This window comes from Mustelus asterias, chromosome 4 (assembly GCF_964213995.1).
Source record: "Mustelus asterias chromosome 4, sMusAst1.hap1.1, whole genome shotgun sequence".
Classification (NCBI taxonomy): Eukaryota; Metazoa; Chordata; class Chondrichthyes; order Carcharhiniformes; family Triakidae; genus Mustelus; species Mustelus asterias.
This window is the reverse complement of record NC_135804.1, coordinates 54837197-54861918: the sequence shown is the minus strand read 5'-3', so window position 1 is coordinate 54861918 and position 24722 is coordinate 54837197. Positions and strand designations below refer to the sequence as shown.

Sequence of the window (24722 nt, the reverse complement as noted above, 5' to 3'; positions counted from 1 at the left end):
CCAAAACACCAAGTAGTGCAGGTTCCATCCATTGCACCGGCTCAATAAAATATGATGTACATTTGGTCTGGTCCCCTCTCTCGGTTTATGTCAACCTCTTGTGAGCGAAGGCAATTGATCCTGTTCCAGATACATGATTTAAAATACTTCAACCACAAAATAAAGACTACCTACACTTTCTGCATTGGTGGAGAACATCATCTGTTTTCCCTAGACTCATGGGATCCAATGCAAATAACTCTTGAGGTAAATTCTGCAGCTCTGGTTACTTGTCGATGACTTTCTGCAGTCGATATTGTTTGTAATCAACACTTGTCAAAGCCACTTTGCAGCCCATCAGTTCATACAACGTCAACTGTTTCAGACACATTCACCTTGATGTCAGGTTTTGGGGCCTACCATACCTTTTTGTTCTTCATAGATAACTGCTGATTAAACCCTGCAGGTTTTAATAGTATTTGCAAGTATTTTGTTTCAGATTTTAAGGGCTTGTCCAGCACATTAGCTTCATGCTTGAATTGTTACTTTGGGATTAAATATCTATTGCATTTTTTTTGGAGAGTTTAATCTGTTATAAATTAATTAAATTTATCATTGGAGAAAAAATGTTGGCGTAGTATTTGCAGGATCGAAACAGACTATTTGGTAACAAAGATCCACGGCAATGTTTGTGCTTCAGAAGAACCTCCCTCATCCCTCACTTTAACTCCATCAGCATTCCCTTTTATACCATTTTCCATGTGCATATCTAGTTTCCCCTTGAATGCATCTATGCTATTTGCCTGTTTTGTAGGTTCAAAAATTCAATTAAGGGCTGTTGGGTATAGAATTATCATCCTTTTTATTGGTATGCGATTGTGTTTTATTTTTGATAGATTGTGATGGTAGAAAGAAAACCATGCATAACTTACTGTGAAAATAGAACAAAGCTTAGATAGAAAGGTGAGTGTATGATGGCGGGGAAGATGCACGTAATCACTTGACTAATGAGGTTCAATTGTTTGCTTGACAAAAAAAAGTCATAACATAGTAGACTTGACCTTCAGTAGACAGACTTTATATAAAGATGCAGATAGCTGGTGTTAATTGTAATTAAATTCCTACTGGAATTTAACTACAAACAGGCACCTTTTTGAATTGGGAAAGAAAGTCTTGAAATGAAACCATACCTGATTAGTGAAATTGGTAAGATATGTATGGGACTTGATCTACAAAATATATATCATTGCACACTTTTTTTTTGTGGGAATGCATGTTAACGCAAAATATTTTGGAAGATGACTTCATGATTTTTGTGGAGCAAAAATATAAAACTTTTCATGTTTTCCCCACCCTCACCACCTGCAATAATTGGAATTTCACAATCTTATTTCTAATTTTCTTCAAGTAAAAATGTTTAATCATGCTGTCTTTAAATGTTGGATATGACCTTGTGGTGTTTCAGGAAAGTTTAAAGCCTGGACCACTATGGATTGTTGGAATTCTTTAGCAGATCTTTTATGCATGGAATTTCTGTACTGCTTTTTGGAATAAGACTATGTTGGAGGCCTGGATGGTACAATAACATTGTTATTATGCAATATTTGAATTCCTTCATGAGTATTACATCATCTCTTTTGAAGAGAAGTGAAACACCCGAGGGTTGATCAGTGACACGTTCTTTTCACAGAGGTCTAGAAGGAGGTTTGGTCCCTTGCTTGTTGTCTTGTGGAGAAAGGGGCTAAGAAGTTATTTGGCTGTTCATATCTCTCTCTCTCTTTTCCCCCTCCCCGCCCGAAGATTGCATTTGAAATCCTAACCTTCTCCACTTTCTCCTCTTCCAATAGATTGATTCAACAGTTAGCTGAGACTGGTGGATTTCCCTCAAGTATTTCCCCTCTCTTTAACTGATTGACAAATGGAATCTCCAGTCCATGTACCGCAACATTAGTGATTGCAGCAGCCTGGTGCCATGGAGAAGAAACGGAGAAAGAAATAAAAACCTTCTGAACTAGGTTGTACTGTCAACCACTACTTAAATATCATGAAAACAAAAATAGTCTATTTTACAAACATCTCTTGCAAATTGAATGCCGGTAAGCGAATCTTTTCAATGAGAAAAATGAACTGATCTTTGAGACAGCGCAAAACGGATTGGATTTCTGGATCTTTGGAAACTTTTTAGGATTCTGTGACCATGCGATTGGAGAGTGGCTGGCTGCTGTTGGTAGTGATTGTTGCATTGTGCAGTGGGGGCCGACTTGGTACAGAGTTGCGGAACAAGATTTGTCCAAATTGCACCCACCTGGCTCTGAAGTTGGAATACACTTCCAGTGCTGTTGAACATGGTAAGCAAATCTAATTTAATTTAATATGACTTTCTCGTAACAGAATATTTGTGAAATGTGTAACAATTAGTTTTGGCCGTTTAAGATTTGGATTTGTAATGATGACAAAGTTGTCAGCGTTCGCCATCGTTATCCCTCTGAAATCAACAGCGATGTGGCGTCCACAAAGCTGCATTTGAACACACATCCAGAAATTGCAGTCAGTGGTTCTGTGTCTCTTCATGGGGTGTGCTGGTGAAGTTCCCAGACTCAAATCCGTGAGCTGAAAAGAACTTTCCCTTTTTTGCCATTAGTCCCACTGAATAAACTCCAGAGAAAGTTATGCTTTTTAGTGAGGGGTAACTGGATCTTTAACAGTGTGCTAAATCTTAGCTGCAAAAGAACCACCCTGTCCCTGGAAAATTAATTTTATATTGGTGCAATACTAAATTTTTACGTTTTTGTTTTAAGTTTGATATTTCAGCCGCAGATACGCATGTCTTAAGCATTCAATAATCAATGCACTTTATTTCCTGACATTTGAAAATACTTCATTGTGATTGGTTGGTTATAGTGCTTGATGATGTCAGGGCTGTTGGATGCCTGGAGTTCTCCTTGACTTTGTACCAGATGGAAATTAATGTCCGGAGAGGTGAAATCCAAGCCTCTCAGATCACCAAATCTTTCTCCAATGTCAGCAGTGAGTGTCATTGCTTTGCCCCTGACCATAAAATCCAGGCCTATGTGGAGAGCTGGGTTGTTGAATTAGCTGGATTAAGTGTCATAAGTTCACACGGTCTGGCTTGGATTTTAAATACCACTTCCATCTCTCCACCCGTCCCTCCAAAGGAAAAATGCTAGGGACTTGTGGACTTCTTTATCAAATAGATTACTTGAGCAGCTACCTCTGCCATTTCCCTCCCTTTTCCAGGCCAAATTTTCACTAAACTTCTCCTTTCCGCCTTGGCCTGGACTCTAGTTTCTCTCGTATCTTCCCTCCGATCCTCTCTGAGCTCATCTTGTTCACAAGACCCACCTCCTCCCTCAACCTTGTTTTCACTAAACTGAGAACCACCCAACTTCCCTTCCTAGTCCCATGTTAGCTGATATGCTGCTATCATCTCTTTCAAAAACACAGCTTTGCCCTTTCAAACTACCATCCTGCTCCAACCTCCTTTCCCTCAAATCCTTTGCGTGTTTTCACCTTACAAGTGATTCCTATCTTTAAACCCTTCCAGTAAGATTTTCAATCTAAACATCGTACTGAAACAATTCTCACCCAAATTAGTGATTCAAGTTCCCTTTGAGTTGCCTGGGTACAGGACACCTTGGAAATCTGCTTTGAGTTCAGGGAGGGGAAAACGGGCCAAGCATAAACACAATCCTTTTAGGATGTGCGCATGCACAATAATGATAAAGGCATAATGCAGTGGAAGAAACGGGCTGTGGCCAGTGAGCAAAGGTTAATTAGGCAGGTACAATTTTGTCTTTTAAAAAGCATTTAGGTAGTTACATGGGTACGATGGGCATAGAGGGATATGGGCCAAATACGAGCAATTGGGATTAGCTTGGGGGTTTTAAAAAAAAAAAGGGCAGCATGGACAAGTTGGGCCTGTTTCCATACTGTAAACCTCTGACTCTATGACTCCATGAGACGGAACATAGATCATGGCCATGACGAGGTGAGCCATCCACCCTCCTCCTTCTTGTTCTGTCTGCATTCTTTGACACGATTGACCACATCATCCTGCTCCACTATTGCCCAGCTGGTTGGGACTCGCCTGGTTCCATTCTTGTGTATCTAATTGTACAGAATATCAATTGCAGTGGTTTCTCCTGCACCCGTGCTCCCACACAGCGTAAATCTGGTTTTTGCTGAAGGATCCTATTTGTTATCTATATGCTCCCCTTGGTAACATTTGTCTGAAAACCTGTCAGTTCTACACTCTCGTTTCTTTCTCTATGAACAATATACTTTGTCTGTATAGCACGCAAGAAACAATACTTTTCACTATGTGACAAGCATACATTAATTTGATTTATTATTATGATACTCAGCTTTACCTCATCATTCCCTCGATTCTTCCACTATCCCTAAATGATCAAACTGTTGCTCCAGCATCCAAAACTGAATGAGCAAAAACTTCCTTGAAATATCAGGAAGACTTGAGCCACTATCTTCTATCCATACTGCAAACTCCACTCTCTAGCTCTTGACTAAACTCTTCAGCCCCACTACCAACAACCACTGAGGCAGCAGTGGGTAGCACTGCTGCTTCACAGCACTAGGGTTCAATTCTGTCTGTGTGTGGAGCTTGCACATTCTTCTCATGCCTGTGTGAGTTTCTTTCGGGTGCTCTGATTTCATCCCACAGTCCAAAGATGTGTAGGTTAGCCATGGTAAATGTGCAGGGTTACAGGGCTAGAATGGGAGGGAGCTGGGCCTGTGTAAGATTCTCTTTTGGAGAGTCAATGCAGGCTCGATGGAGCAGATGGCCTCCTCCTGCACTGTAGGGGTTCTAGGGTACCCTCGGATACCATAATCTGGCCTCCTGATTCTAATTGCTCCGCCATTGGTAAACTGTGTCTTCTGCTGTTTTGGTCTAAACTCTGCAATTTCTTTCCTAAAATCTCTCCACTCCTCTCTTTTCCTTTTAAGGCGCTCCTTTAAAATTTCGTTCTTTTACCAGACTTTTAATCATCTAATATTGCTTTATAGCTAAGTGTCAAATTTTGCTTTATGCCATTCCCATGGAGCACCTTTGGAGGTTGTACAGTGCTATATAGAAACAAACTATTGTAGTAATGTTTACCGTCGGCTGAGAGTTGCATAGGTTGACATTGGGTCAAGATCTGTGTAAAATACATGGGAGTTGTATCGTCACCTGCCACATTCTTGTTTGAAGCTGACACTGGCTGTCCACTGTGGCAGTTACGCTCTTTCTGTACTGCTCAGTGAGGTTAGTGGGAGGGATGGGGTGCAGAGAGAAAGGCAGTAAACCAGTCTGCTCTGTCATTCAGTAAGATCATGACTGATCTATCACAACTTCACCGTCATACACTTCCCCATGCCCTTTAGTTCCACAATACCCAAACATTTGATGGATCTCTGTCATCAATACTCTTGAATTGAGCTCAATGACTGAACATTGACAGCTCTAGAGGGTGGAGAGTTCCAAAGACCAACAATGCTCTAAGAAATTTTGCTTCACCTCAGTCTTAAATGGCTAACCATTTATATTGTGACTGTAATCCCTAATTCAAGATTCTCCAGCCAGGGCAGACATCCTCGCAGCTTCATCAAGCTCCTTAATTTTATGTTTCAATGAGATCACTTCTCATCCTTCTTAATTCGAGGAAACATCGGCCTCATCTACTCAATCTCTTGCTTGTAAGACAATCCCCTCAACCCAGGAATCAATCTGTGTAAACTTTGTTTCACTGCCTCTAGGGCTGTCATATCCTTCCTTTAGTCCTAGGAGACCAAAAGGTTGTACACTACTCTCCATGTGTTCTCGTGGTGACCCTATAAAGTTGGAGTGTGACTTTTACTCGTGCATTCCAATCCCTTTTTAATCATGGTTCCCATAACATTTGTTTTCCTAATTGGATTTTTCAAACACTATTTCTCTTTCATGCATCTATAACTTTGCCTAATCATGTTATGATTTTCCAAGTGCCCTGTTGTCATGTCCCTAATAAATTCAAACTTTTTCCCTGCTACTGATGTTAGGCCAACTGGTCTGCAGTTCTGTTTTTTTCAGTAGCGAGATTATATTTGCTACTTTTGCAATCCAAAGAGACTGTTCAAGAATCTCGGGAATTCTGGAAGATTTTTGTAGCTACCTCTTTTAAAACCCTAAGATACAGACCATCAGGTCCAGGGATTTGTTGACTTTAAGTCCCATTAATTTTTCCAATACTATTTATTTGCTAAGTTACTCATCATCATGCTACTATTTCCAGAATATTTTGTCCTTTATACCATGAAGACGATAAAAACTATTTGTTTAATACCTCTGCCATTACAATTTATCCTGTTTCTGCCTCTAAGGGACCCATGTTTAATCTTGCTGATCTTTTCCTTTTTTACATATTTATCTATGCCTCTTGCTAATATACTCTCACTCCTTCCATGCATTTTCTGGGTCATCCTTTGAATTCTAAAATCTGTATTTCCAGTTGCATAAGGTACACTTTTATTCTTGTGTGGTCCTTAAATTTGCTATTTGAAAGGGAGTGGGTCTATTTATTTTTAAATTGGCGTTGGCGTGTGATTTTAAAATGATTCCCTGTGGTTGTGCAGTGAAAGGCAGGGTGTATATATGGGAAGAATTCTAGACTTGTTTAGCTGATTGAAGGGCTGACGAAAAGCTTAGTTTGGATTCTGGTATTTGAATTGCATGTTATTCTCCAGGCTGTTTCCAAGTGGGGCAGTTAACTGAGAACAGAAAAAGGCTAATGTGTAAGATGTGTTGTTGATCAATACACGGTGAACTTCAATAGTGGGGTTCTCGACTGAACAAGCTTTGGTGGTTGATTAGTTGTTGTCTTAATCAGGGAATGGCCTGTGATAGGCTAGAGAGGTTGAAGCTAAAGGGGAGAGAAAATAACATCTGGAATAGCACCCATGAATCTGAAATGGTTCCATACACTGGTTTTCCCTCCATACCATTTATTCTGGTGAGTTGATAACTGGGAATATATGGCAAGGAATTAATCGGATGGCATAAAATATTCTTTTGGAATCCACGTAATTGTATATTTCTGATAAAATCAAGCGAGGAGGAAGCTATCTGCCAAGGAGTGACAAGAATAATGAGGTCATCCATTAAGCTATTAAAGTAACTTTGAAATTGGAGAAAGATGATCTCATTCCTTGAAATAAAATCTTGGCATATGATATCATTGGAACAAAAGGTACAGAATCGTATGGCCCAGATCTTCTAGTCTCAGGATTGCACCACTTAAGGTGCATGCCCTCAATTACCCCTCCCAACCACACTAACCGCTGCCTGCTTGCCAATCTGCCCCCTCACTAACATACAGGTCACTCTCACATTCAGCAAAATTCACATCGGACATTTAAACATACTGTACGGCAGCTAATGCCTTAAAAAGGGTGTGTCTTGTGTCTCTCCAGTGAAGAAGGATCTTGTCTCAGAAAATCATGAAGTAGAATGAACATGTGTGATGACTTAAGAGGCCTATGACCTACTCTTTGTTAGCTTTTTCTGACTCTTGCTGTCCCTAACAGTAGTTACGCTGTTTAACAGAGCGTTGAGCAAGCTATTATAGTGTGTGCAACAATGGCAGTGTCATAGATATGGGGGCCTTTTTCTTCTTATCGACTGGGACAATCCAATTAGCAAGAGTGATCGAGAAGATAAATTTGTAGCATGTTTTTGTCCCAATTTCCAGGATTAATAAATAATGTAAAAGATCCACTGGGGGCTAGTGATCATTAATACAATGTTCACTAAATTTCACCTTCAGCAAGAAAGATCCATCCGTGGCTTACTCAGGAAGTCAAGGATGATATTGGGTTAAATGAAGTTGCTTATTACGTTGCGCAGTGTGAGGATTGGGGATGTTTTAGGAACTAGAAAAGGGCTATCAAAATGTTGATAATGGAAAAATAGATTGAAAGTAAACTGACCAGAGATATACGGTGGGATTCTCCCATCTCTTTCACCTCATCCCTACTGCCAGCGCTCAGCCAAATCTCCATTCACTGTAACAGTACTGGAGAATTCCAGCCGCAGGAAAGTTCGAAATTTCCAGTGATTTAAAAACCAATTGTAAGATTTATTTTTTTTTGCTAGTATATAAAGGCAAAGAGTAGCTAAAGTAAAGTTGTCCCTTTAGAATCGGAGACCGGCAAAATTATGGGGAATAAAGAAATGGCTGAGACAGAATACTACTTCCTGGTGATTGTCGAGCGGTGTTCATTCATCCGTTGTCGTAACGACTTGCCTGGGTTTGCAAAATCTCACTAACTGTCCTGGCTGGAGACAATACACATCTCTTTTTTACCTGTGCTTTTAACCCTCTCTCCACTCACATTGTCTGTACCTTTTAAGACTTGATTACCTGTAAAGACTCGCATTCCAACCATTATTTTGTAAGTTGAGTTTGTGTCTTTATCTGCCCTGTTTGTGAACAGAACTCCCACTCACCTGATGAAGGAGCAGCGCTCTGAAAGCTTGTGGCTTGTGCTACCAAATAAACTTGTTGGACTTTAACCTGGTGTTGTGAGACTTCTTAATGAATTTACCCTAATCCAATGCTGGCATCTCCACATGACTAAAATTCCAATAGTGGAGTGATTCTGTTTCTTAAGCAATCACAGAATCTTTTAGGTGGCTCTTGCCTGTGTCAGTTGTATTTCAATCAGCTGGAGTTTATTTCCTTTTTGTTTTTTCCTTCCCCTGCTCTCTTGCTAATGGATGGATGTGTGAGAGCTCTGGGATGGAAGGGAGATGTAAATTTCATAATGTGTTTTGAGGAGGGATCTGTCCTGAACACATGAATGGGGTCACTGATGGTGAAAGTTTCTAATGTTTAAACATGCAGAAAATTCAATTGTACCAAATGTTCTTGTTCAATTCTAGAGTACATTGTGGCCTTTAAAGGGTACTTCACTGCTACAGCCAGGAGCAAATTCATTTCTAGTGCACTGAAAAATACCGATGTGGTGGAATGGCGGATTGTTCCGCGTGACAACCCTGCCAGTGACTACCCAAGCGACTTTGAGGTTGTTCAAATTAAGGAGAAGCAACGGGATACTGTATTAACTCTAGAAGACCACCCACACATTAAACGAGTTACGCCTCAGAGGAAAGTCATCCGCTCCCTCAAATTCACAGAGAGTAAGTATAAATTTAAATTTTGTGAAAGCCATGTTATATAATCTTTATAACATTACAGTCTTCAGTTGCAGAGTAATTTTAGTCTTCGGAACAACTCTACAGATTTAGAATTCCAGGCATCTGGAATGTTGGGAACATGCTGTTGTTCTGTTAAATTAAAACCAGGAAGTTTAACAATATGCTTGCCAATTGACTTGGCTAAATTGACCTGCCTATTTATTCCTGTTAAATGCTGTGATCCTGCAATCATAAAGCTGCTTGTGCAACCTGTTGGTGAATTGTCTTGTTTGTCTGTATCTTTATTTATGCAAATTTGTATGTTCAATCAAAAATAGCCTTGTAAAATGTTCAGAAGCTGGTTTATTCAGTTTCAAATTTTCAGTGTGTGCAGGTTCTAATTTAAATTGTCTGTGTGTATGTACACATCTGAAAGTCAATGAGAAACCCACAATAAATCATAAAATTACCATTACAAAATGTTTTCAGGTTATTAATGAAGCTGCTTTTGAGAATATACTCCTTTATTTTAAAGTCTTTTGGTAAAAGCAAAAAACTTTCTAATTAATAAGGTGAGAGAACACACTCTTCTATATTGCTGTTCCTGTAGATTGTTGTGAAATTCTACAAACTGCACATGTAATGAATACATAGATGTGACTCTAATCTCTTGTCAGTTGTCACCAGGCCTGAGAAGTTGAAGTGAAATCTTTAATGAAACTATTAAAATATGCAATTAAATATGTTTTTAAAAAAAATCTTATTTTGTTCAAACCATTGTTAAATATAAATTTTAGTTGGGATGGACTTTGATGGAGAGAGTGACAGGTAAGATTGTTTAGCATATTTAATGTTGTAAAACACCCCAAAGTGCTTAACAAGACAAGAATTTTGACAGAGAAGATCAAAATAGATGACCAAACCTTGATTCAAGATGTCGGCTTCAGGGAACATCTTCAGAGAAGCAGAGGTGTTTAGGGAGGGATTTTCAAAGCCTGGGGCCCAAGGTAAGTGAAAGCCTAGCTGTCAGTGGTGGAGTCTTTAAATATCAAGAAGAGGCTTACAGGGCTGGAGCAGACCACAGGTGTGGGTGAATTAAACCATCATAGGATTTAAAAACAAGGCTAAGGATTTTAAAATTGTGGCGTTGTTGAATCGGGAGGCAATAAAACTCAGGTGTTGGGTTGGGGGCTGAACCCAATTTGGAGGGATTTGCGAATGCAGGCAACCGTGGTTTGAGAGCATAAGTTTACGTAGGGTGGAAGATGGGAGGTGAACCAGGAAAGAATGGTCAATTCTAGAGGTAAACTGTAGTTGAGAATTCTCATAGCAGATGAGCTGGAGCAGGGTGGATTTGGTGATGTTGTGGGGGTGGAAGAGGTAGATTAAGAAATGGTGTGGATGTTTGGCCATAAAATTAACTTGTGTTCAAACACAATACCAAGGTTGGAGCCAAATCTTGGTCAGCTGAGGGCAGTTGCTATGATTGGAAATGTTCAAGGGATTTTGTAGGAGGCACCAAATTGAATGGCTTTCATTTCCCCAATATTTAGTTGAAGGGATGTTTGACAAGTAGTACAAATCGGTCAATGAAGAAGTGCGGGAACGTGGTGGCGAGAATCAGGTTGGCAGCATATGTATATACCTAATATTGTGTATTTTGGATAATACTGAAGAGAAGCACATAGATGAGCAATAGAAGGAGATCGATGATGGATCTTTTGCATGCAAACATACAAATTAGGAGCAGGAGTAGGCCACTTGTCCCCTCTAGCCTGCTCCACTATTCAAGAAGATCATGACTGATCTGATGGTGGCCTCAGCTCTATATTCTGCCGACCCCAATAATCTTTGACCTCCTTGTTACTCGAGAATCTATGACCTTTATCTTCAAAATATTAATTGACCCTACCTCCACTGCTCTTTGGGGAAGAGGGTTCTAAAAGTTCACAACCCTCCTGAGAAAAGTTTTCTTCTCATCTGTCTTAAATGGGAGACATGATGTGGAGATGCCGGTGTTGGACTGGGGTAAACACAGTAAGAAGTCTAACAACACCAGGTTAAAGTCCAACAGGTTTATTTGGTAGCAAAAGCCAGTTTATTTTTAAACTGTGTCCCCTAGTTGTAGTCTCGCACAAAGAGAAACATCCTTTCTGCCTTCATCTTGTTGAGTCCTCTCAGATAATGGTACCAGAAGCAGGAGGAAGCAGAATTTGAGAACGGAACTGTTGTCTACCAGTTAGCAACGCTGAGCTTATCAAGTTCTTCAGGAAATGGTTTTCAGGCTGAACCTGTGGCTGTTTGATGAATCTGTAAGGAAATACCTTGCTTTTTGTGGTACATCTATCCATGATGGCAATTAGCGTAACAAAATAAATGTTTTGTTTTTCTCCTCAGTGAAGATGACATCTATTGTGTCTGTCAGCATGTTGGACAAGTTAAACCCAGATGTAAAGTTCAGCAGCTATGAGGTGTTCTGGGCCATGTGCAGCAGTAAAATTGTATACCTCTGCAATCTGTGATTCATGGCCAAACAAATTCCTCACTCAGTGGGTAGCAAGCTGGGTAACTAACCCTTGTTCAATTGGAAGTATCAGATGTCCTGCCAAGAGTTAAAACAGCACCAGTCTTGCTTTTCAATGAGCCATTGATCCAATGAATCTACTATACAAGGCTAAAATTTGAAAGTAGTAGGCTCGAGATGATGTTGAGTAGTCCAACAAAGAAACTGATCAACGAAAAGCTCTGAAGTACTACTACATCTAACCAAGAGTGGAGAAACCAGTTAACTAACCTTTTCATCACTTGAGCTGCTCTGCTCTCCAGTGAGCTATGATTAATGTCTCGGCACCAGCTGGATAGAAACATTTTATTTTTATGTTCAGTGAAGGGAACACGTTCTTATCAATATCATGGCAATTTCAAGAGAATTAATTTTTTTGAGCTTTTAGTTAATCATGTAGCATAAGTTAATAGGGAGCTTTCTGCAATTTCCAGATAGCAGCAGCTACGGAGAGATGGATTAGAAGATCCAAGCCCAACCTCCCTATTTGGTGTGTTTCTTGGGACTTGACCAAATTTTCAAAACTGTTCTGCAATTGCAAACAAAGGTTGGCCACAGGGTGAGAATCCGAATTTCCCAGGCTGTAGCTTGGTTTTTTTTGGATTCAGCTGCTGCATACCAGCTCGTTTCACAATTGCATCCCTGGCTGTGACCCACAAGTTGAAAGATTCCAGCTGCAATAACTACACGTTAGTTGGCAAAATATAACTTAGCAGAGCAAGTCCTAGTTAGAAGCCCAGCAACAAAATACTGCAGATGTTGGAAACAGTCAGCAGGTGGGCAGCAGCTTTGGAGGGAGAAACGGTCAACATTTTGGGTTAGTAATCTTTCGTTGGAATTGGAGTAAGTTAGAATTATCAGTTTATAACTGTGATGAACAAAAGAGAATAGCATAGGGGCAGGAGTGATGTAAAGGATGAAAAGGTTGTTTTGATGTTGGACAGAAGCATGTTCCGAAGAAGGGTCATATTGGACGAGAAACATTAACTCTGATGGAAACATAAAGAAACAAAATGAACATGGAATTTCACATTCATGTAACTCTTATTTCTGACTGGAAAGCCATCAGGAGCAGTTGCAGCTTTTCATTCGTGGGAAATGGACATCGCTGGCTGGCCAGCATTTATTGCCCATCCCTAGTTACCCTCCAAGGTGGTGGTGAGCTGCCACCTTGAATCGCTGCAGTCCACATGCTGTGGGTTGACCCACAATGTCGTTAGGGAGCAAATTCCAGGATTTTGCCCCAATGACTGTGCAGGAATGGCGAGGGGATTGGAGGGGAACTTGTGGTGGTGTTCCCATGTATCTGCTCCCTTGTCCTTCTAGATGGAAGTAGTCATGGGTTTGGAAGGTACTGTCTAAGGATCTTTGGTGAATTGTTAGAGTGCATTTTGTAGATAGTTCACACAGCTGCTACTGAGCATCAGTGGTGGAGGGAGTAGATGTTTGTGGATGTGGTGCCAATCAAGCGGGCTGCTTTGTCCTGGATGGTGTCAAGCTTCTTGTGTTGTTGTAGCTGCACTCCTCATCCAGACAAGTGGGGAGTATCTTGTATAGTGTCTTGTATATGGTGGACGGGAGTCAGGAGATGAGTTAATCGCCCCAGTATTCCTAGCCTCTGACCTACCTCTTGTAGCCAATGTGTTATGGGGCAAGTCCAGATGAGTTTCTGGTCAATGTTAACCCCAAGGATGTTGACATGCATGCTTTGTCCACAAAGTATCTGGCTGCAGATGTGCAACTGGCCCTGATGCCTTTCTGGTCAATGATAAGGATTTGGATTTATCAAAGGCTATGTAGTCTCACGCATTGAAAGCTGCATGTAAGCAATTTTAAATAACATTCACGTGTTTTCATTGACTAATATCAACAAATGGCATTATAATGGAAATGCCACTGTAGCATTTTGAAGATGTAATGAACAAGGTTAATAAAGAGGAATATGTAGATGTTGTGCACTTGATTTCTAAAGCAATTTGATAAAGTGCCATATAAGGATTTGCTGCACAAGATACGAGCTCATGATATTGGGGCAATATATTTGTATGCATTACAGATTTAGCTAGCCAACAAGTAACAGAGGGCCAGGATAAATGGATCGTATTTAGAAAGGCAAACTGTAACTAGTGGGGTGCCAGAGGGATTCGTGCTGGGGCCTCCACTGTTTGCAACTATACAGAGATAGGTGGAAAAGCAAGTTGTGAGGATGATGTCTCCAAAGGTTGGTAGGTTAAGTGAGAGACCAGGTGGAGTTTGCATGTTCATACCATGTCTTCATGGGTTTCCTCCGGGTGCTCCAGTTTCCTCCCACAGTCCAAAGATGTGCAGGTTAGGTTGACTGGCCATTCAAAATTGCCCTTTAGTATTAGGAGAACTAGCAGGGTAAATATGTGGGGTTACGGGATAGGACCTGGATGGGATTGTTGGTGATGCAGGCTCGATGGACTGAATGGCCGCCTCCTGCACTGTAGGGGTTCTATGATTCTATATTTGGCAGATGGAGTATAATGGAGAAATTACAGTTTTGGAAGGTTTTGCCAATGAAGTGATCATGACAAACCCTGTTAGATTGTGCCTGCTCTCACATTTTTTTAGTTTTATTTGTTGGTGTTTCTTGTTCCATGTTGTATAAGATTTTAAATGTATTTATACTTCTGTTACAGCAGACTCGGCAGCACCATGTAATGATAGTCGATGGACACAGAAATGGCAGTCTTCAAGGCCTCTGAGGAGAACCAGCCTCTCCTTAGGCTCTGGATTCTGGCATGCTACAGGCAGGCATTCAAGCAGACGTCTATTGAGGGCCATCCCCCGGCAGGTAGCTCAGACCCTACAGGCAGATGTATTGTGGCAGATGGGGCATACAGGTATGTATAGGATTCCAGATGGAGCCATCCGTGGTGCTTTTTTGACTGATTGCATGCAATTTTGAGTACCATTGAAGCTTTCTAGTTCATTTGGCTTTCCAGAACAATTCTGGAACACAGCTATAAATTAGAAATTGTTTTATAGCTGATCATGTATTACCTGTGTATATATCATGCTTTAGACTTTGATAGCTAACTTCATTGAACTGTTTTTAGTTAAATCTTTGTCTCAGTTGACTTGATGCCTATGGGAAGTGAAGCCTTATATTAAGTTTAAAAAAAAACAAAGTTGTGTATAAAGCAGTTTTCAGTGGCCTTTTATATACAGCATTTCTACAAAAGTGGGTTTCTACATAACTCTGATGGCTTGAAGAGTGTTAATGTTGTGAACCATGTAAGGAATATTCGTGATTATGGTATCAGAAGGATCTTTAATCTCTTGATGTTCATGTCAGTGAATTGGCTAGTGACTTGCAATCCATCTCTTTACTTTGAGTTGCCTAGCATTGCCCAATCCAAAGCTAATTAATTCAAGTTATATTACTTGAATTAATTAGCTTGCTTTTTGCTGAAATAATTAGAGATGAAGCTAAGTGAGAAATTTGGGAGCTAAATTATTAATCCTGTTACCGTAGTTAAGTAATGCAATCCTTAGGTTAGCATCAAAGGGCATATGGAGTACATGGACATAAAATTAGCAGAACTTGCTTCACAGTCATGTTCCTGACCAAAATGATGGCACAGTTAACACAGTTGGGCTTGATGGTTAGATTCCGGTATTGTTAAAATTAATGGCTTTGAGCAATGTGACAGACACGTGACCATGTCTTTCCAGCACTGGTTGTAGTTGAATTGATCTGCTTTCTTTCTCCACCTGCTTTCCACCACTCCAACCCCCAAAGTTGACTGCTTGCTTGTATTTGTTTCTGGTTCAGTAACTTCCGTTATTAATTTACATTAATTCGGCACCTGTATTACTGATGATGCTTCACATTGTGGTTCAAGTTGTTGCAGAAGTCTGGAATCATAGATGGGAGCAGAGCTAACTGGTGGGGTGACAGTGGAGTGAGATTCCTTGAAAGATGGAGCCTCTTCACTGTGCACTGCACCAGAGCCCCGCCTTCTGCTTGTTACTGCAGTAACTTGGAGATTGCACAAAACGAAAAGGCTATGCAAAATCACAGGCAGTGTCTGATACCTGTCTTAATCCAAGCTGCTACTGGAACTACTTTCTCTTTCTAAGATATCACTTATCTAAGATGAGACATTATTTTAAATTAAGTGGTATTTCCAAACCCTTCGTATTGCAGTCATTTTGATGTGCATCCTAATGTAATCTATGGAGCAAAAAAGTATACGGGTTGATTACGACTGCGACTTCCAGCAGGAAATCCCTAGTGGTAGCATTGTAACTATATGCTATTTCAAAGCCATAATTACTGGCAATTTTAAATAAAACAAATGAGAAGAGCACTCGGTGTATACAGCCACCACACTCTGTTTTTAGCTCAATGTTACCACAATTAAATAGCTCTTTCTTGAGGCTTTTCCCTGCTTGGTTGATGCTCTGTAATGATAAAGCTGAAACAAATCCTTTGAGGAAGAACTTCATTTCAACTATGGAGGCATTCACATTCAACAACCTGCTCTGAAAGTTCTGCTTACATTTTGACAACTGGAACGAATTTCAGCACAACAACTGAGATAATCCACAATTTATTAAAACAATCAACACTTCAAATAAAGCAGCCCACAACATTCTTAAAGTCAATTCTCCCCATCTCCCAATATTGATGGATCCTTTTTTTAAAAAAATCCAGAAATCACATCTTTGCCAAAAACTAATCTTTGCTTCATTGGGACCTATCTGTGTACCAAGTTTTGTTGAAATCTGTCCATTGTTTTTGGAGGTGTGTTGTTTACAGCCAAACCGACGAACATGGGTAAAAACATTACCTCTGCCCACCTTCAGTGGAGGGGGTACCTAAAACTACCAGGTGTTCAAAGTGGGTCAGGAAGTTTCTGAAGCATAGTGGTTAATGTTATAATAATTTTCATGGAATCGGCTGTCACTGTGTAGATTTTCAGTTTGGTTTTTAATCATGTTTTCAGGTGTTGGTGTAAAAGTGGCAGTGTTTGATACGGGACTTAGTGAAAAACATCCTCACTTCAAAAATGTGAAAGAACGGACAAATTGGACCAATGAGAAAACTTTAGATGATGGTATGTGTCCTTGACTTCTGCAAAGTGTATTGTTAGTTTTTGGATGTAATTTATTGTTTGAGGTTTATTTTTCAGAATATATTGACACACTCAGCTGCTTTAGCCGAACGCAAAAGATTTTTGTGTCGGGGCCACATTTCCTACCCCTGTATACCTGTGGCAATTTTTATGGAAAAAATGTAATAAAAGATCTGATGTCATTAAATGAGGGGTATACCTCTGCATTTATCTATGATCTGAGATTTTACTCGCTGAATTATTAGCATGTCCCACACTTCCACAGATGTGGGTTAGGTGGATTGGCCATGCTAAATTGCCCCTTAGTGTCAGAGAGACTAACTAGGGTAAATGCATGGGGTTATAGGAATGGGGCCTGGGTGGGATTATAAGTCAGTGCAGACTCGATGGGCCGAATGGTGCCTTCTGCACTGTAGGATTCTATGGCCATTTTATATTTGTACTCCTGCCAAGTATTTTAATCTAAGCCAGAACAGGTATTAGTAGATTTAACAAAGAGGGAACACTTTCAAGTATCACCATCTCAGTTTGTGAACTGTACAGAGGAGCTTCTGACTGAGGCCATGGATTAGTACTCATTGGTACATTTAATGCTGTGTAATGGAAGAACTGGTAGGGCAACTATTGAATTGCAAATGTCAGGACGGTACAATTTATAGCTGCTCCAACTGAAGACTAGGAGTCTGCCAAAACAGTCCTCTCTTTGACTAGATAGTGCACAATGCTGAAGGAATGTGGAAGGTTGTAAGTGAGGTGCAATGACAATCAAATGTTTGCTGTGACGACCGCTAACATTCTTCACTCTTGCTTCATGGGACTATTTTATGTGACATATGGAGCATCTCAATGAGTTGTGAATTGAATTGCTTTCATTAAGTTTTTGGTACCATTGGCATCTGTATTCAACATGTTTTGCTTCCACTTTTAGTTTTAGATCGAAGAGTGGGGAAAGACCACTTAGTACACCAAACCTATTCCAATCAGAAAAAGGTGCCGCTTTGCACACAATTGTCCCTCCCTAATCACAAAACCCTTAAGTAATCACATGAGCTCCAGGAGACTCTGATAACTGGTAAATCTTGCTTTCCCCTGCCAGCCTACAGCTTGCTCTCTGTTGATTGTCATGCCTTCCCTTCTCAGGAGCCTGTGGAAGACTGCATGGAATTCATGCTCACTGTGTGTTTGTAATCTCTTGCTGAATCCTGCTGAATGAATTGCCATGGGGGACCTTGACCAAGTCCCTGATTCAGCTATATCCAAATTGTGTCAGCATCTCATTATTCCCCTTCAATGTTACATCTTTGAGTGAAACCAATGCCTTTTTTGATACGTCCTATCTTTTATGCATCCTTTCAACTGAATTTTCTGCCCTTACTGCCTATTTCTTTTGTTTCTAAATGATTTGTCTTCATCGTATTCCTTTCCTCTCCTAATTACTGTGAAGTGTTCGGAGATATTCTGCACAGGACAGCTATATAAATGCAAGTTTGGTTATATTGTGGTTTGGTCAAGTAGAACAATTAATAACAACTAGCTTTGTGACGGCCAACTTCTCAGACAGCATCCCCAATGATACAGCAAATAAGGCTAACCAGAATTCCAAGTTGAAGAAAAAAATGTAGATATCTTAACTACGCTATGTGGATGGTCCAGAGTTGCTTTAATCATTTTGTTTTTCCGATAACTCTAGAGGCTGAAGAGACAAATTTGGTAAAATGAAACACATTGGGAATAAATTCCAGCAGTGTTATGCAGATTTACCTGGTGGTGGGCAACGTCATGGGCTGCTACCTGCATGGTGCTCTTCAGTGATGTTGAATGCTGCACTGCTCGTGGCATGGGGCTGCCTGGTCCCTGGAATCATACCAAGTCTGCGTGGTGGTGCTACGCAAATCCCCTCCTCCAATTAAGTTTTTTTTTTAGTTTGTTTTGCTAATTTAATAGAATCAGAGTGTGGAAGAGGCCCTTTGGCCCATTCAGTCTGCACCGACATGCAAGAAACATCTGATCTCCCACCTAATCCCATTTACCAGCAGTTGGCCCATAGTCTTGAATGTTATGATGCGCCAATGCCCATCCAGATCCTTTTTAAAGGATGTGAAGCGACTCGCCTCTACCACCCTCCCAGGCAGTGCATTCCACACCATCACCCTCTGGGTTTAAAAAAAAAAGTTCTTCCTTGCATCCTCCTGCTAAACTTGCTGCTCCTCACCTTGAACCCATGTCCCCTTGTGACTGACCCTTCAACTAAGTGGAACAGCTGCTTCTTATCCACTCTGTCCATGCCCCTCAACTTTTTTTTGACTTGTGTTGAGATATTTTCAAATTCTGTATTAGAATATTTAAAAGCCCTAGCAGCCTTGCAGCTTCAGTACTGTGATAATGCAAAGATTTTGCATCAAGATCATTGGGTATCGTTTAACGTGACAATATGAATAACACAGTGGAAATTTAGTGATTGAAGGATCACATAGAAGATAATTTGAATGAAGTGACTTAAATTTTTAATTATGTAGTTTTATGATCTGGGCAAAACTACCAAGCCACTGCTGCGTGCCCATTTCTAAGTTGCCCCAAGAGCAGCAAGAAGTAAATCGCAAAGTGTAGGGCTTGAGTTGATGTTGGGCAGATTGGATAGGTACAGCTCCTTTCTCTGAAGGACATTAATGACAATGCAGTAGTATTCACCATTTTAGCCCACAAACTACAAGCTCAACTAAATTAAATTTTACAACCTGAATTTGAACTCTCAATTCTGGTTTTCCAGTATTGTTACCAGTCGAATGCTGTAATTACTTGAAAATTTATTTATTAGTGTCACAAGTAGGCTTGCATTAAACTGCAAGTTACAGTGAAAATCCCCTAGTTGCCACACTCCAGCACCTGTTCAGGTACACTGAGGGAGTATTTAGCACGACCAATGCACCTGACCAGTGCGTCTTTCGGCCTGTGGGAGGAAACAGGAGCACCAGAGGAAACCTGCGCGGACAGGGGAGGATGTGCAGATTCCGCACAGACAGTGACCCGAGCTGGGAATCAAACCCGGGTCCCTGGCTCTGAGGCAGCAGTGCTAACCACTATGCCACAGTACTGGAGTACCATACCCATGAATAAAAATTAATAGATTGTATTTTGTTTTTTTTTAAAAAAAAGTTTTTGAGATGCTCAGGAATTACAACAGACCAGGGCCAGCTAAAAGAAGGAACATTTTAGATAATGAGGATAATTCTGCATGTTAAGTGTGGTTGGAGTTTAAGGTAATTATAGGCTGTGTGGCGTATGTTTTCAGTGGTTGTACTGTCTTTAGTTTAATATGCTTCTTTCAGCAAAAGCACCCTTTACTGGGATTTCTATTTTACCAGGAGGATGGTGTTTCTACTGCTACTTGGGATTGGCCAAATCCCTTTGAGATAGTGATGCAGGCTAATTTATCATGAGTTCAATATCCAGAGATAAAAAGCAGAAGAGTTATTTTCTTGTATTTTTGTTTGGATATAGTATTTTGATATGTACTACTTTAAGGTGCAGATGGTATCAACAGATTAATTAAATCTGTTCTTGAACCAGCTGAGAACTATTCTGTGAACTGAGATTTGCTTGGTAGCTGATACAGTATGTTTCTGATTTAAATCTTGACTGAAGCCTTTGAAGTAGCTAGTCAATTGTGTGGTCAGTGTACCAGCAAACTGATTTTGTATTTCTCTTTCTCGCACATACACAATATATTAAATATATGCGTCAGAGTGTTACACCTTTAGTTGCTTTCAAAGGGTATCTTTGTGATAATGTGCACCAGTAAATTATTATATTTTCATTGATTTTAATATATGTAGATCATTAACAGAAAACACCAGTACTTCAAAAAGTAGTAACTTTGGCCTTATGACTGTTCAATTACATAGAATCCTTACAGTACAGAAGGAGGCCATTTGGCCCATCAATCTGTACCGACCACAATTCCACCCAGGCCCTATTCCTGTAACCCCACACATTTACCCTGCCAATCCCCCAGACACTATGGGTCAATTTAGCATGGCCAATCAACCTAACCCACACATCTTTGGACTGTGCAAGGAAACTAGAGCACACTGGGGGAACGTGCAAACTCCACACAGACAGTGACCCAAGCTGGGAATCGAACCTGGGTCCCTGGCGCTGAGAGGCAGCACTGCTAGCCACTGTGCCACCGTGCCACCCCATGTTGGATTATACTGTGGGGCAGTTAGACAGCACAAATCACACATGAATATATGAATTTTAAAGTGTTTTCTTGGTGTCTTCACTCTTTCTATTTTCTTAAAACCTGCCTTGTAAATGTTTGAATTTGCATGCAAAGAATGCAAACAGTCCTGGCTGCGCTATCTGCTGAGTTTGGAGTTGGCAAGTTCCTCAGTGGACAGGATATGCAAATGTATTGGACAGCTTTAGAGTATTCATATTTCTCTCCCCTCGGTGCAAAAAATGGCTTCAAAGTTGGGACTAATAGTGTGGTGCTCTCTGTCCCATCACGAAGGATTAAATATTGAACATTTTAAAAATGAGAGTCTTTTTCGTCCATTGAAGTGGGAAGGGAGAGGGAGAAAGTATAATCTGCCAAAGAGAGGATATGTCTAATGGGTGAAGATGTGTATTGTTGAAGACATTTCATCCATCTTGAAAACGTATGTCTATTGCTTGCTTTAGGCTTGGGACATGGGACCTTTGTTGCAGGAGTGATTGCCAGCATGCGGGAGTGTCAGGGATTGGCACCAGATGCAGAGTTACACATCTTCAGAGTCTTTACCAACAACCAGGTAATGCCTGTTGATTTTCCACTGATGTAACTCATTATAACAAGAATAGTTTGCAGAATGATTTGTAAATGTCATTGCCAATCAAATATGCTCTAGAGAAACTTTTAAACTTTTAGTTTTCACAACTAGAGATACTTTTATTTAAAACAAAAGGGCAAGTTCATCTTGCAATGCACAGCTTCTACAGTTCAGTTATTTCCCAAGTGCCACAAGCAAACGTGACTTAGTGTCTAAGTTAACCGGATGATGTGTAAAATGTTTCTTTAGCAGTTTCAATCACTGTCATTTAAAATTGTTCATTTGCCATTTACTGCAGTCAGGCAAAACAAAATCTTATTTTTTGATGTGAATAACCTATCTAGATTATGTGATGTGGGACCAGTTGTTTGCACTGGCTTAGACAGTTCCAGATACGTGCCTTGTCTTATAATTGTCTGGGTTGTGAAGTTGGATTTGAATATTGCCTGGAGATTGCAGAAGTCTTAAATTCGTAAAGCAAGCTTGAATTTTTGTGGTAAGAGCATAGGTATCAATTACCAAAGCCACCATTGAAACAATTTCTCCTATAGAGAAACTGACCAAGATCTTTTTGGGTTGTTACGTGCCCTGAGATTAATTCCCATGTTCCTTGGGAACAACTGGCCAGACCAAAGAATGCACAATATTTGAAATACTTTACTATTGACCTGGTTATTTATTACCCATTTTCCTGTTGACTGAAGTCCAGATGGGATTTGCTTTTAGTGTAATGTTTGTGTGCTCTTTCCTTGTACAGATGGAATTTGCTATTATGTACTCTTTGATAATTAGTCCTTTGCACAATAAACAGGTTATATAGCTGTATTTGAAGTAGATTCCACTTGTATGATTTGTTGCCTCATTTGTCATTTTGGAACATTGGCTTTTGTTTTTACTCCATGCATACCTCTAACAGCTGTACAAATGATGTTGGCCTGTGTTTTGTACTTGGTATGCAGTTACATTAGAGTCTGTTAAGGACAAAGTCTTCGTTTTGCCAATTTATGTTTGAGTCAGTGAGATGAGTGCCTAGAACTCTGATCGTGAAGTTCTGTTAATGTATGTTTCATCTTTTTCAATTTAGCTGAGTATAAAAAATGACCCTTTTGAAAGTTTCAACGGGAGACTGTGTCCATGTAGCTTATGGTTAGTTTTCCATTCCAATGTTATGTTGTGAATTATACAGCCGTATAAATTCTTTATATACACACTTAACAGATAAGGTAGTGGTGGAAAATGCCCTGGAAACATTTAAGAACTGGCTATAAATTGTGATGTGGTAGAGACAAATTGTAAACTTCCTTCATGAATGTGTCTTGCTTGCTAAACCTTATCTACCCACTTCTGAGCAATTTTCAGTTCTCTTTACCCACTCAAAGCTGTCGATTGGCCAGCAATAGTGAAAGCCACTGATGTCCCTAATGCACATTTTGATTCAAAGTGAGCTGAATGTCTATCTGCAGCCATTGTGGCATATTTACATGTGATAAATCCTCACTCACTGTTCTAGCTGTGTTCCTAAAAAGTACAACTTTAAACCAGACATTAAGTAAATCATGTTTTCCCATTGCAATCAATGTAAAAGCTGTATCTAGGGCTATTTGATCTCGTCAGAAAAAAATATAAAATCGTCATACCCTGTAAATTTAAATGCAGTATATTCCTAAATCCCTATACTTGTAAATAAAATGACTTTTGAAATAAAATTTTACATAAAGATTAAGGAATACGCTGACTCTTACTACTTGTCTCCCACGGAGAGTGAGCGCTTCGGAATGGGAGGAAACCAGCAGGAGAGTCAGAGTGAAGAGGCCACCAGTTAGGTCGATGGGCTCTGCTGACATGGCATGAAACAATGCTAAGATGGAAACCCCAGTACTGTGCACACATATTTGTCCCTGTAATATCTGCACCATTAAAGTGGAATGCTTTAAAATGGGCACTTGCTATATATTTGAATTGAAAACAATGTGTGGCGTTAGCAATTTGTATTTTTCCTCTTACCATTCTTGCCCACAGCCCCGCATAATTTTTCATTTTTGTTGAGTGTGATCAGTCCCCTTCAGTTTCAGCCACTGCCGCCTTCAAGCTGGTAATGTACAGTTTCTTAATTTAAAACGTTGCATTTTATTGCAATAAACTTTTAAACTCTTACCTCATCCCTCTCTCTCTCAAAGATGTTTTGTCTAAGCAATTCTCATTGAAAAAATGAAAATGCTATAGTGGCATGAAGAGTTACCTTGACCTGGTCTTTCATACCTGTGTATTATAATGGGACAATAGGACACGGGAGATATAAGACTTGGGTCAGGAAGTTCTTCATTCAGTGTCCAAGAAATGGAATCTACTTTAAAGTAGGATAGCCTAATCAATGCCCTTGGATCACCGTAAAAGTTGGATTTTTGTGATTTTTGGACAGGTGGGTGGTTGCAAATATTTTGTGGATGAATGAACTAAGTAGTCATCCTCTCCATCTCAGACTTTGAGCATAGGTTGCTTGCATTTACTTTTAATGAAGGAAATGCTGAAAAGAGCAGGAAGAAAAATAGATGGGGTGGAACTAAGAATAATGTCTGTGTTCCCAGATGTAAGTGACTCCAGTGGCCTGGCTGTTTGAATGCCTTAACCAAGTTTATTAGTCAATGAAGTTACTGTGAAAGTCCCCTAGTCGCCACACTATAGAAGCTGTTCGGATCAAGGCACTTAACCAACACATCTTTCAGATTGTGGGAGGTAACCGGAGGAAACCCATGCAGACACAAGGAGAACATGCAACTCCACACAGTGACCCAAGCCGGGAATAGAACTTGGGTCCGTGGCACTGTGTGGCAGCAGTGCTAACCACTGTGCCTCTGTGACTTGGTAATGCATGAATAGATTTATTATAAAGTCACTCCATGATAATAGGGGCTTGCTCTTTCACCTTGATTCTGAGGGCAACTTCACTGCTAGTGGCCTTCAACTAATACCTTGCTGTGAATGACTTCATGAGTCATCCTTTTATTCACAAGGTGAAACTTGTTCAGATCTAAGGAAGTGCTAAATGTGTACTAAAATATCTAAAT

At 40.1% G+C, this 24722-nt stretch overlaps 1 protein-coding gene across 3 annotated transcripts in view; it reads left to right on the top strand.

Annotated features, from left to right (window-relative positions):
* mbtps1 (membrane-bound transcription factor peptidase, site 1) overlaps positions 1 to 24722 on the top strand; it is a 151618-nt gene that overhangs the window by 37841 nt on the left and 89055 nt on the right. For 2 of the 3 annotated variants that reach the window (XM_078211044.1, XM_078211046.1), the window contains exons 2-6: positions 1827 to 2327; positions 8921 to 9178; positions 14402 to 14605; positions 16718 to 16828; positions 21530 to 21639. In XM_078211044.1, the coding sequence (XP_078067170.1) occupies positions 2177 to 2327; positions 8921 to 9178; positions 14402 to 14605; positions 16718 to 16828; positions 21530 to 21639 (834 nt within the window). In that variant the 5' untranslated portion in view covers positions 1827 to 2176. The remainder of the gene's footprint in view (positions 1 to 1826; positions 2328 to 8920; positions 9179 to 14401; positions 14606 to 16717; positions 16829 to 21529; positions 21640 to 24722) is intronic. The other variant, XM_078211045.1, reaches the window with a different exon arrangement.